The sequence below is a fragment of the Alosa pseudoharengus genome, unplaced genomic scaffold, assembly GCF_046254945.1.
Source record: "Alosa pseudoharengus isolate Yale_2024_CS ecotype anadromous, Long Island Sound unplaced genomic scaffold, YU_APseudo_1.1 YU_APseudo_1.1_scf_2, whole genome shotgun sequence".
Taxonomy (NCBI): Eukaryota; Metazoa; Chordata; class Actinopteri; order Clupeiformes; family Clupeidae; genus Alosa; species Alosa pseudoharengus.
Window position 1 is genome coordinate 7700415 of NW_027468663.1, and position 14209 is coordinate 7714623.

General features: G+C 40.2%; 1 protein-coding gene across 1 annotated transcript; it reads right to left on the minus strand.

Moving 5' to 3' along the window:
• Nucleotides 1–494: 494 nt before the first annotated feature.
• On the minus strand, nt 495–10671 carry LOC143133708 (desmocollin 2-like protein). Its single transcript, XM_076293528.1, has 17 exons — nt 10609–10671; nt 10420–10506; nt 10120–10213; nt 9682–9881; nt 9456–9560; nt 8734–8889; nt 8269–8410; nt 7800–7954; nt 7511–7645; nt 6682–6870; nt 5724–5971; nt 5206–5348; nt 4657–4878; nt 3872–4096; nt 3564–3676; nt 1940–2251; nt 495–1689 (listed from the first exon to the last, which is right to left on the minus strand). The coding sequence occupies exons 2-17, from the start codon at nt 10483–10485 to the stop codon at nt 1492–1494; spliced, it is 2703 nt and encodes a 900-aa protein (XP_076149643.1). The 5' UTR covers nt 10486–10506; nt 10609–10671; the 3' UTR covers nt 495–1491.
• Nucleotides 10672–14209: the final 3538 nt, after the last annotated feature.

Sequence of the window (14209 nt, forward strand, 5' to 3'; positions counted from 1 at the left end):
ATTAATCCTACTGATCAGCAACCCTGTTTGCCTTTAAAGATTATTCATTGCTCATCAATATTAATTTCAGACGGTGGTTCTTAATTTGGATACCACTTCAATATAAAGCAATGTTGGAATACAGAATATTTAAAGTGGTAATTGTTTCAACCTTTCCATTCACTGAACAAGCAGATGGATGAGTGAAACATCATAAAAATGAAAAAAAAAAAACACAGATATGCCTAAGAACCACATGCCATGTTCATGAGTGAACTACTATACCTGCAGTAAGTTAGTCACATGTGCAGTCAGTGATGTACAGTATGCTTGCTATGCCATGCACGCAGTGCAACAAAGACACCAGCAGAGGGCTTTGGAAAGAGCAAAAACATTCACCCGGAAGCCGACAATCCCTACTCTCATGATGTCACTCGCTTGAGCAACATGGTGAGCCACACCTAGTTAATCATCAACTCCTCAGTGCTAAAACCAAAATGAGCCACAGCCTGCTGTTCTGACACACACACACAAGAGGAAACATTTATTTAACAAACAGGTATATAAAATTGAGAACTTTACAACAAACTGCATATACGTACATATTTACCCATTCTGACACCAAACCAAAGGTAAACTCCTTCTGACTCTTGCTATGAAACTGTGTTATATTTAACACATGTGACACATCATAAACTCTCTTCAAAGTATTTAAAAAGGAGAATTCCAAATGAAATTGGCCATTAAGAAATTTTTGGAGTACCAGTTTACAGCACTGTGTCACGATACCCCCAGTGCAAATATAGAACTTGTATTAAGTGCAAAAAGCTTTGAAGAAAAACAAAACATTCTGAAAGTACTCACTTCATCCATTAGAGGTCTACGACATTATGAAGAGTTAAAGATCAGCAGCACTTACACAACACAAACACATACAGTAAACTTGTCATCAAACCAATACTTGTTTGCAATGATGTCTCTCCATCCGGAATGAATACCTCATTCTTGAGTGCTTATACTGTAATCCTGACAATAAATCTATAATACAGCAGCACTCAGAGGTGGAGTCAACACTGAGTTTAGAAAGTAAAAGTCCTTCTATGTATTTCTTCTGCCTGTGCACGTAACACAGGTGATCACTAATTAGCTGACCTACTTGACTGAAGAGATGTGCTAATTTTGATCAGCTGATTTACTAAATCTTTGGAAAAATAATTTGGCAGGATTTTTACTTTCTGAACCCGGGATGAAAGTAGAATATATAAACTGATTCACCATATCATTTTCGGTTTTAAGTACAGATATGAGTTGGATTTACCATCCTCTCATCTTTCTACACCTTTACAGCTATGATATGACTATGAGGTTGTTCAGTTCTTAAACAGTTGTGACTCAAGGTGTATATAACTTTAACAACATTAGTTTCAATTTCCTATGTAACTATTTGAAAATTACCCTTGCGTTGTGTAGTGGTGAAAAATAAAACATGCCATCATGTTTTGTGCACTGTCATCATTTTTTGTTGCAAACCTCTGCCAGTGTTCTGAACTTTGGACCGAGGGTGTTCAGGAAGTCCAGATTGTCATTGGGGTTCTGGTCGCTACAGCAACCCACTGAGCCAGCCACAGAGCCCTCCCCCTCAAAGCCGTACGAGTGAAGAATGTCATCTGCGTATCTACCATCCTCACCTGTGCGCAGGTAATTCAGCTTCTGCAAATGCACAGCAGGACTGGGATTAGCACTGAATGCCCATAGGACTTACAGCAACCACAATGAAACTATGTCAACTCAAGAGCATAACCAGATAACCACATAACCAGCATAACTACAAAAACATGTTTATGTTAATGTTTAGGATACATAAGTCTTCTGTATTGTCAGAATGTGTTTATAATTCTCTCACAGGAACTACAGGTCATTACTATAGCTAAAAGCCTGACAAGTGACAATAGGTGCTCACCATGTCTAAATAGATGCCATTTGTTCTCCATGTTTGAAGAGTGGCTTCGTCCCTCTGGTTAAGAAGGAACACATTGTTCTCTGACCTGAAGTCATGCTGGCTGTTCATGTCCAACATGTCTGAGGGCTGCTGCAGGAAGGGCTGCTGGGAGTCCTGCCAGGCTCCTGCCATGGAGCTGGCGTTCATGACTCCCATGGAGGTGGCGTTCATGACTCCCATGGAGTTCATGGTGTCAAACATGCCTTTGTCCACTGCAGCACCTTTCACTGACTGATCTATGCCCGATGTGGGCACAATAAGAATGTTGGAAACCTAAAGCGTGTGAAACAAAAACAAACATGTTAATGGAGGCCATCAGACTTTCCTGAGATAAATATGACATCGTAACTGAAAAGAAAATCACATTTCCAATGCAAAGGAGGTCAGAAATACAATCTGGCATAATTTTTTAAAGTATGTTGCTTTCAACATATCAATTGTTAGCTATGTAAATTAGCATGGATTATTTTCAGGCCAACGTAACAGTCAATCAAGAAAAAAACTTGCACACCATTATTTGCCGTTGAAAAATAAATAAACAAAGTGTTTAATCCAGGGGTCTCAAACTCAAATGAGCTGGGGGCCACTTCTGCCAACGTCATTTGATTGGAGGGCCGCGTCAGTGTTAAAGAATAATACAAAAAAGAATGGCAAATACCTAAAATGCAATGTTTTTTTTTTTTCAAATACTGTATTTTCAAATACAAAACTGCAAACAGAAAGTGCAAGTCTTTTTATCTATTTTTAGACACATTTGCTATAAAATAATGATAAAATAAATATATATATACAAATTATGAAAAGAAACAAAAAAGCATAAAAACAGGTATGTGTGTGTTTCACACCAAATAAAAATATTTTCCTCTTATAACTTATTTAAACCTGGCATATCAAAATTTCAAAAGGCCATGGCTTGAATAAAATAGCCTGGTTAAATCAGTTCCTATCGTGGCTGACTTTGTAGTTCTTCAGAGCTGCCTGTACCATATCCATTACGGACACTATCATCACCATTACCACTGCCACCTCGAGCTATTTTGGGCAAAGGGTCAAAATAAGCATTGTATGCTTAGTGGACACCGTCGTACGCAAAGACGCACCTCCATTCACAGACGCACTATGACTATCACTGTCAATAGACGATCGATCATAATATAATCTCCAAAAGGCAGATATTCTCCTTCAGAATCAGAATAGGTGAATAGCATAGCCTACCCAAGACTTCATCACACGTGAACGTTTTTTCAACATTTGGTGTAGGCCTATTTCTGCTTCAATTTGTGCGAAACTATGGCCTGCATCGCTTCTGCGTCATTACAAACAAATGCACGTCATCATGTTTCTCGCGTGTAGGCTAATACACTGTATTTCCTGAAAACTGTGTGCAGCGATTTTGGGCTTGAATTAACCTCTGGGTGTCTAGCAACTAGTGGAGGAGAGTACAAATGAGATTTGTTACTGTACGTCTATTTTAATCAGTGTCGTTGTTTATTGTAGAGTTTAATGTTGTTACATTATTATTTTGAAATAGGCCGCGGGCCTATTCAGGCCAATGCATAAATGTATGAACAGATGCAGTGCTTACCTCCTCACCCGGTCCTTCAGTGTTGGATTTCAGCAGCATTCCGCCACTCCCATGTGCATCAACATGCTTTGGCGTGTCTTTCCCCGTCACACAAAAGAAAGCAGCTAGGACACCTTAGAGTGTGAAAAAAAAAACCACGAGTCACATATGACGAATCGCTTGTGCAACAGTGATGGGATAGTGAAAGTGATTTCAACATGCACCACTCTGTGCAGTCCGTTATTTCTGCAAGTAAGTAAGAGTGTGTGTGCTAGTGGGTGTGTATGCTTGCTTGTGTACACCTGCTTGTCACTGTGGGTTGTACTCACAAAGCAGCAGGAGCAGGGCCAGGCCCAGCAGCATGGCCAGTATGCCTCCGACCCCCAGCGCAGTGGACGTCTGGCTGGCTACACACTGATTGAGTTGACAGCGGCAGATCTTCACTTTGACCGTCTGTGTGTCTCCCTCACCCTGTAGGTCTTTGACCAGCACAGGGATTGTGTACGTCGCCCCCGTGGGAAGCTCGCCTGCCTGCTGCAAAGTGGCTGCCGTGTCTAAGAAAACACAGGTCAGTTATATGTTATTTGACCGTGCATTTGGGGACTGAGGTAAAACCATTGCAATTAGGAGCAAAACTGAAGATGTTTAAACACTAACAACCCTGTCAGCCCCAACCCACTGCCACACTGTTCAATCTCACGATCACACATCACCTCATTTTATGTACAGTTAGAAATTAGCATATTAATTTTTATGGAGCCTAGAAGTGGCCATTGCAACACATTTTTACATTGGAAACTGATATTTTACTGGAACTGTAAATTCATTTGACTTAATATGTCTCTTGTTTTAATTAAACAAGAATACATTGTGGGAATTAAATAATTATAATGACTGCATGATATGATTAAAACAACAGCCCGATTTAGTAAAACCTTCACTCAGAATGGCCACTCCTGGGCTCCGTTTTTTCCCCCATCCTTTACTGTATGTTACTATTGTAATTGTGTGCACGTTTAATGCACTCCTGATTCTTGCCATAGGCTGATCTTACTAGGAATGATGGTTGTGATCATCATAACACAATTGCTCTCATTATCATCTTAAACCTTACCATTGAGTTTACTCAGTGTCCATTCGCCTTCATAAGGCTTTCTCAGTTCAAACAGGAAGGGGGAGGAATATGGCATCTTGTCCTTGTCCTCTGCCACCAACACCACAGAGCCCAGCTCCCCCTCCTTCTCACACACAATCAGTTCGTGGGTCGGGAGAAGTGGAATGTTGTCATTCACATCCTCAACAATGATGAAAACGGTTCCTGTTCCTGTTTTAGCACCTGACAGAACAAAGCAATACATATTTGACTGAATAGGATTTAGTGTTCTCTGGTACCTATGCATCATTATCAATCCAGCTGGCTCTGTGTAATGGCACCTGGTTTTGTATGTGTCACTTGGTGGGGCAGGATTATTCAGATTGCCTGAAGGATTTTGATCCACCAGTACATGTGAAATAGAGGTCATCAGACTCCCAGATATGACTGACAAGTGGTAACCACACCCAGGCTTCAGGGGCGTGTGGGTCTGTGGTTCAGACTATGACTAATGTGCTGTCTGTTGTTGGTGTCAGCAAGATAATCCTCATGCAGTCATGGTTTACTCACTGGCATCAACTGCTTTCACGGTGATGTTGTACATGTCATTCTTGACTAAGTGAGACTCCCTGTCCACAGTGTTGGTGATCTTCAATTCGCCAGTGCTCTCATCCACTTCAATCCAGGAAGCTGGGTCTGAGATCTCATAATACCTGCAAGACAACCATACAATATCATAGGAGCAGTTCACTGATCATGTTTGATGAGGATCTTCCTGGCATCACAGAGAGCTTGGTAAACATGTCAAATTCAAATTCGAGTAAATTTATAGCCACTGTAACTGATTAAGATGAAAGTCCTACTAAGGGATGGGTAGGCCATATCAACAGACAGTGTTTGTACACAGACACGATAATAAAGTTCACATGCTTCTGTTACAATGAGTCATTTACACACAAGACATAGCAAAGGTGTGCCTCCGCTGTTGAATCTGTTACCATAGCAACAGTTATATTATAGCCTATGTAATGCAAGACGGAGTATATGTAAGTAAAAAAAAACACATATTACAAGCATAACAGGCTTACCTGATTCCTGTGCTACTACTGGTCTCTGGGTCTTTTGCTATGTATTTGCCAATGACTGTACCATTCGGCAGGCCCTCTTTGATTCTCAGTGTCAAGTTTGCGGGCATGAACTCTGGTCCCTCGTCCTCATCCTCCACATTCACGTCTATGGGGATGGAGGCCCAGCTGGCCTGGGTGCCACTCAACTTTGCTTCGTTCCGAGCCTGAACCTCAAGCTTCACAGCTTTGTTCTTTTCATAGTCCAAGGGCTGGAATACAGACGATGAGGAATGTTGAGTATTTAGTAGAGCTAAATCCAGGGTAACACTTTATTCAGGTAGTCCACTTAGAGAGACTTGACAGATGTTTCTAGAAATTCAGTCAGTTCAATGAAGTTCAGTCTTTCAAAGAAATACTGAAAATCACCTTAACCAATCCTAACCCCTAACCCCAACCTTATTTTGTTGTTAACAGTATCAACAGACATAATAGACCATCCAAGTAAAGCCAGTAAATTCAGCAAAACTAGATGAACCACACATACTGCTTTCCTATGAGTGCTAAGTTAAGAATATCTTGTCCACACTGTTATCAGCTATAATGATCAGATTAGACTTGTATGTTCACACTATTAATTCCTTGCATTCCATATCTACATGGGAACATGCTTGCTATGCAGAATTGCAATTTATCTTACTTGTGTTTATTCCATTGTGAGATTTTTTAAATGTTTTGTATAGTTAGAAGTTAGAAAGTAGAAGTGTGTGTTTCTGTAATTAGATGTCAAAACACCAATGAAAAATGATTTGTTATAATTATTTTAAAAGTTATTATAAAAGTATTAAAAGTTTTTATAAAATTATTTGTGTGTAATTATTATAAAAGTATTTGAATGATATACTTTCAAATCCTCAGTCAAGGCTTAACATGTAGGAATTCCTGTCAGCATTTTATGAATCAGGTACATCAGGAAAATCACCTTTGTCAGGTACAAAAGTCCCTCATTTGTGTCTGGGTCGGTCTCAATCCTGAAAAGGCCAGCGTCATTGCCCTTGGTAATGGCAAACACAGACTTCCAGTTGGGTGTTTTTGTCAGGTCTTTATCTTCCACTGGGATTCTGAGTAGAAGAGTTTTTCCCTCTACATTTTCTTTGACATTTACACTAAGCTGTGAGGGAAACAGAGAGTTTGAGAACAGTGTACATCTACAGTAGCTAATTCATAGAATTCACAGGTGCGTTAGGTATTATTCCTAATTACTAATGTTTTGCATGGATGTGCGCTGGTGCGCTTTCATGGAGGATAGAAGGATGGTGCGTTGTGCACCCGCCAATATGACTGTTGACAATGCTCTCTTAAAATAACATATAAACAACTCACCATAGACTTCCGACCAGGTTTCTCTTGGTCAGTGGCGTAATGCGTTTTAGGTGGTGTACAATAGTGATTTTTAGACAATGCGCTAGGCCACTCCCTAGGTTGTTAATTACCACACCCCTGGGCGCATTGTTTAAAAAATAGACATGCAAAATAAGAAAATAAACTTTGCACCAGGTGGAAAACGAGTTTTACTCCATGCGCCAGTGTGCAAAATAGGGGCCATCATCTAAAATATCACTATTTATCATATTTAAAAAAGTGAAATGTATTGACTTAGTATTTAACTAGATATTAACATATTATCTCATTAGACCAGAGTTTATCTTTAACTTATTAGACTGGAGTTTCCCTTTAACTAAAAGACCATATTTGAACCAGCCATAGCATTAATCATTTTGTTTTCCTTGCCTATAAGTGTGGATACTTACAGAGGTCTTTGAGAAAACTGGTGGGTTGTCATTGATGTCTTCCAAAAGAATCGTGGCTGTGGCTGTGTTGAACAAACCATTTGGTGCTCCATTCATGTCTCTTATCTCCATGGTGATGAAATGCTTATCTTTCACCTGCATAAAGGAGATAGTGAAAGGGTTTATCACAAAAGGGTTTTCACACATACATTCACGTAGTTGCAGATTTGTAAAAAGTTCATTAGTTAATATTTAGACTTTTCTTTTCCTGAGATAAAAAGTTGCTTTGAATGATGGAGTCTCAGGTTACCTCTCGATCCAGTGTGGCAGTTTGTGTCTTAATGACACCTGTCTGAGCATCAATAGAGAACAGGTTGTTGCCATCCAAAAGAGTGTACTTAATCTTGGTGTGCTCTGTGCCAGCTTCATCTCGGTCTGTTGCATTAACGTACCCAACTACAACACCTGAACAAGGGATCAATAAAGAATATTTGAGTCATTAAATTGTTATAAAATAGACTGATTGACTTTTGGTGTTGCTATATAACCTATAAATATTTTTTCCGAACAACTAGGTATAGATTTGAAGGTTTTGAAATCTATTGATGTCACAAACAAGAAATTATTGATTTCAGTACTAATTCCTTTCTAAAAACCCTTTGAAAATACATGAATTTGGGTGGTGGGTTGTGAATGATCAGATGATAAGTAAAGATAATTCTGAACATGTCATAGTTTAAACAGAAATACCATCTTCCAAAACACTTTTTAGGTCTTACCTGCACTCTGTTCCAAAACAGAGAATTTGAGTGACCCAGTGAATGTTGGGGCATTATCGTTCACGTCGGTCACTTGGACTGTGAGAGGCAGAGGTAGGTCAGTCTCCTTATTAGTAAACCTATCATAGACCTGGACCACAATCTTAAGTGACAAAAACAACAAAAAAAAGGACAAAAAATGAAGAGCAACTGTTACTATAATGAACACTGACAATCTGACAATCCAATAATTATGCTAATTATGACAATCCAATAATTATGCTAATTATAACTCCTAAATAAACTCTGAAATGAGATGTTATTATCATTGAGATATCAAAGGTATACAAAAAATGCAGATTGTAGCTCACTGCAGCCGACTATTAGGTTAAGTTTATAATGTGGCTGGCCACCAAGCGTCTTCTGCCCCACGGCTGTGCGCGCTATCTAGTTTTGTTGGTAAACACCTTTTTTTTTTTCTCTTACTTGAAATTGAGGCCATTCCTCACGGTCAACAGCACTGTGGGCCCTCAGCATCCCAGAGAACTTGTTCACAGTAAATACCCCCACTGGATCCTTGTCCACTCCAGGACCAGAAATGACATAGTACACAGGATGGCTGGCAGATGAATCGGATCCAACCTGCACAAAAAAGACAGTTGATATATCTCATAATGTCAATGACAAGCAAATATGGCTAAATAAGCAGCACCACAAGCTAAATTTTTGTTCGAGCACTCTGCTAGAATTACAGTTTTTCTCAGTCATGATTCAGTAGATTTTTCAAATCATCATTAACGTTTGCACGACAGTAACTGCTTTTCTCAAAACATTTTGTGCAAACAGCAACACATAGTGGATTACCTGCAAATGCATGTAAATTGCTCAAAATGCTTACTTTATGTCTCAAAAGCAAATATTCATGCCAATCAACATGGCAGTCCCATCATAATGACACCTTCCTCTCACTGTCATGAACAAGATAGTCAAAATGCGTAGCCATGTCACTATTGTGGTTTACCCAGTGAACCTTCTTATGAAAATGCACAAGGCTGCTTTTTCCTGTTTGCCATTATCAATTTCAAATGACAAATTACTGTATGTGGGAGATTGTAGGAAAGAATCACATTTTGAGAATTTCAATTTTGTGCCTCATTTCCAGAAATACACTTGACTCCATAAACATAAAACATTACAAAGCATCTTACCAGCTCAATATCCTTTGGAAGCCCTGAATTGTCATTTTCAACAATGCTGATGGGAGGAGGGCTCCATCTTCTTTTGAAGCGTCTTAGAATTCCAGTCTTTGGGGGCTACAATGTATGACACACACTCATGAGACACTACATATGAATTTGAAAAACATTAAATGTCCTTTAGTCCAGAGCCACCATACCAGTCAACACTACTGACATTAGTTGAGTGTAGATCTACCTGAGTTGACTTCTGGGAGATGTAGACATCCATTTTACTTTGCCTCCCATCAGTGTCCTGGGCCCACACTGAGAAGTGCCTCCCAGTGGAGGGCACCTCGGTGCTGTGGAGAGCAACAATGGTGCCATCTAGGTGTATGGCAAAGTCAGGGTCACTTGTTTCAACACGCTTTAGTTGGGAAGCACAGCCAACTACATGAACTGAGAAGGGTAGGAAAATCAGATGTTAACATGGTGGAGAAATTCTTTGCTTGTAGCTATTATGTGGATCATTGAGAAAGAGAGAGACAGAGAGAGAGAGACAGAGAGTGTGTGTGTGTGAGAGAGAGAGAGAGAGAGAGAGAGAGAGAGAGAGAGAGAGAGAGAGAGAGAGAGAGAGAGGGAGAGAGAGATTAATGGTATCCATAAATGAATGCTTCTAAATGCCTCTTATTCTCACCTTTTGACAGAACATGACCCGCAATTATTTCTTGGGGAGCCGTAGCATAAAAAGAAGGAGGAAAACAAGACTTGCCACATGCACAGAAAATAATCTGAAATACAACAATATGGCACTGTATAAGACTGATGACTTTACCATCTTCAGCATCAACAGATAACAATGTAGACTTCAGTGTTTTTATGGAATTATCTTTTTCTTTACACAACTATGTAGAATCCATCAAAGATTAACATCAAACACGTTTTTGTCTCTTAAAAGGGTATTTCTCAGTCACTAAAAGAAGTAGTTGTTACTTACCTCTACACTGAAGCAAATCCACAATATCATGTGATGAGACATGCTACCAACTTCTTGACTCTTCATGGTCAAAACAACAATGATTCACTGAAAAAGTAAAAACAGGATATAAGGGTATATACTGTAGGTGTTTTTGGGTGTGTATGGGCGTGGGTGGGTGGAGTGCATCTGCTCTGTTTTTTCCCATACCTTCATCTGGTTGAGTAGCAACACGCTACACACACACCTGTTTTGAACACTCACGGCATAAACTCTAGCTTGTGTTTGTTCTAGTGACGTACACCAGTTTCGCCCGACTCCACCCTTGTAATCTGGGAAAGTGAAAGAACTTCCGGCCCGGCGGGCACCAACATGTTGCGTTAGCACTGTGGCGGTGTAGCTTTGGGCTACAGGCAGGCGCGCCTGCAGGTGTACGTCCGTACGCACTGTGCGTACCATCAGGCTACTCAACAAGAGAACATTTCCTGTGTGTGTGTGTTTTGGCCGACCATACCTTCCCAACTATGGACAGTATCCCATTAGCTGCATGCCATCATGCTACAATTTACAATTTTCTATTGAAGTTAGTGAACACGGGTGTGCGTACCATAGCATTAATTCCTGCAGGCGCCCCTGCAGGGATGTCACCAAGGGGTGACCATGGGTAGCTGCGCCCACCACAACATAAACTCTGGCCACCCCTGGCTATGTCACACCCATTATTCTCTGTTGAATTACTCAAGGAGTACTTATCACACATAAATCACACAGATATCACGTGAAAGAGCAGAACCTGAGCTTTCCAATTATATTAGCGGCTGTTGTGATAAACGGTTCGCCAGAAAATTAACGTTGGATATACATGGCATTTAATCATATTTCCATTGTGCACACAGCTATCTCCACAACCTCTCGGTGATATCTTACAAGCACTTTGGTCAAAACAAACCATATATCAAAATAAACAGCAGACCTTACCGAACACTAGGATAGGCATAGGATAATAATTCCTCGGTACAGTAAGTGGATCCCGAGTAGGCCTAATCCGGTTTTGAAATTGCAGCAAAATTCTACATGTTATCCAACTTTGGGCTGAAATTCTAATAGCAGCCCAAAATAATGAACTTGCTTTGCAAATCAAAGAATCATAAGTTGATCATGGCATGCACAGATCTGTGCTTTTGAAATAGATCTTTCTACCAGCATGCTTCAGGTGGCATGGATGCAGACACAAAGTATTTTTCCCTAATATAAAGGCTGATCTAAGATATATGCAAGTATGATCACATCATACTTTCCCAGATAGGCCTATGGGTAGGCTAGACTTGAAAACGGATATAGCCTAGCATATGAAGAGCTCTTTTCCAAAACGCTATAAATCCATTTTTGTCAACATTAATAAGTCATGTTATTTAATTGTGTTTTTCAGGTCATATCAATAAAAGTGCAGTTGTGTTGTTTTAAAAAATGATTTATGAAAATGCATTAAAATGGAGGATATAGCGAAATGGAGAAAAGGAAATGGAGCCAAACTCTTCCTATGTGATAGGCCTATGTGATATATTACTATTAATTTAAATACCCCCCCCCTCCCCGTTTTGGCGTGCCACCCCAAGATTGTGTGGTTTATGTACAGTGTTAGTGCCTGCAGCGAAGGTGTAGCCTAAGACTTCATCAGAAATATAATGGAAATTATTCATTTATTGGTTGATCTTTCTTAATAAAATTGCAAAATGAGCACTGGTTGTGACGGAGATGGGTAAAAGGCAGATAATAAATTCCCACCCACTGGAATGTATTATCTGTGAACACACATACACACTAGGTGCAGTGAGCACACACACACACACACACACACACACACACACACACTGGGAGCAGTATGAAATACCAAATAGCAACATGATATTTGTGTTCCAGTTTCTTAGAGTATTTACAGTATTCTCAGAGTCAGACTATGGTTACTAAGCAACCAAAAGAGCCTTTTCCCCATCTGCCCTGTATTTACTCTGTGGTGTTTCTGCTCCAATGTGGACATGTGACTTCTCATCTAAGTGCTGTGGAATGTGACTGGGAAAGGAGCTCAAGTGGGAGAGGCTTGAGTCAGGCAGATGAACTCGCGGTGTCACCCTGAGCAGACTGATAAGAGAGCCACATTTGGAGACCGCAGCCAAAGCTTTTGGGTTGGCTGAGTGCACAGCACAGAGAAGCAATTCCTTTCAGAGAAAGTCATATTAAAGGAACAGCATGATGTATCTCTAAAGCTGTCTCTGGTTTCATTACTATAAAGCTGTCTCATTCCACCTTACATTTAAGTCTTTGCTAAAGTGGTTTCAGGAAATCTGAAAGTGGAGGCTACTTGTTGCTTCTGAATTGTTTCCCATGAGAACATTATGAAAAGTTCATGAAGAAACTTTTATGGTTTTGTAAATGATCATTCAGGCTAAAATACTATAGAACTCACTGAAGCAACATGGACTGAGTGAGCACTTACAGGTTAACATTACCTCTAGTGACTTGTCCACGGCCTGATAAAACATATCTTTAATGTATATCAGTATGACTGGGTGTGTCTCAGCTGTTTGTGTGTGTGTGTGTGTGAGAGAGAGAGAGAAGGAGAGAGAGAGAGAGGGAGAGGTGTGGCTTAAGTAAACAGACAATAAATTCTGCCTTCAGCAGATGATATTCTCTAGTTGCACCCATCTGGTGGTTAACAATGGGATGGCATATGAGGGATACGAGGGGCCCTATCATGACATTCTAAAGTGCATCGTCACTCGTCAAAAGTCTATTCAAATTTAGTAGGATGTCCAGTTCACATTGGGAGGGGTTTCGTTCTCAAAAGTGGAGCGCATGGCGTAACAAGGTGTTCCTAGGTCTTTTAATCAGTCATATGGGTGTGTTTGGCGCGTAACATCATTTTAAACCAATGAGAATGACATCTGTCATTCCCTTTAACGGCGCAACGCGCGATATGTCAAATAAATGCATCGGTATTTTGGCATTCAACGGCGCATTTGAAGGAGGCTGCTTGTGAGACCGTGGAATAGTCATTCTTAAACCATGCTTTACTAAAACCTAGCATAGCCTTCACGCATTTGCACTCGTCTATTATTTGAACTCATTGGCAAAGTGAAACTAACTTCACCAAGGAGTCAGTCAACGACAAGACAGTTATATGCAGTTACTTTCACTATTGACTAACAATGGGTTACCATCGAAAACATAGGCTGGAAAAAGCAACACTTACCCTAATGTTGCTCAAATGACTGAATAAAACAACATTTATCCTGCAGAGGAGTTGCTTATATCTCGTGACAGTGCGTCTTCAGCTGTGCTCCATACGTGTCTCTCGCCTCTCCCCTAATCACTTTTACCCGTCATTACCAATTTGCAAATGATGGTGAATAACTACTCATCATGAGATGTACAGTATTTCATAATATCTTTATTCTAATTATGTTTACCATTGTAATCGTGCAATTTGTAATGCTTTGCATGGACGTGCGCTGGTGTGCGTTCATGAATGATAGAAGGATGGTGCGTGCACCTGCCAATATGACTGTTGACATGCACTCTTAAAATAGCATATGAACAACTCGCCATTGACTTCTGACCAGGTTTAGGTGGTGTATGATAGCGATTTTTAGACAACGCGCCAGGTCCCTCCCTAGGTTGTTAATTGCCACACCCCTGGGCGCAATGCTTAAAAAATAAAGGTGCAAAATAACGAATTCAACTTCGCGCCGGTGAATAACGAACTTTACGCCATGCGCTGGTGACCCAAAATACAGCCCGAGGGGTCCAGAGA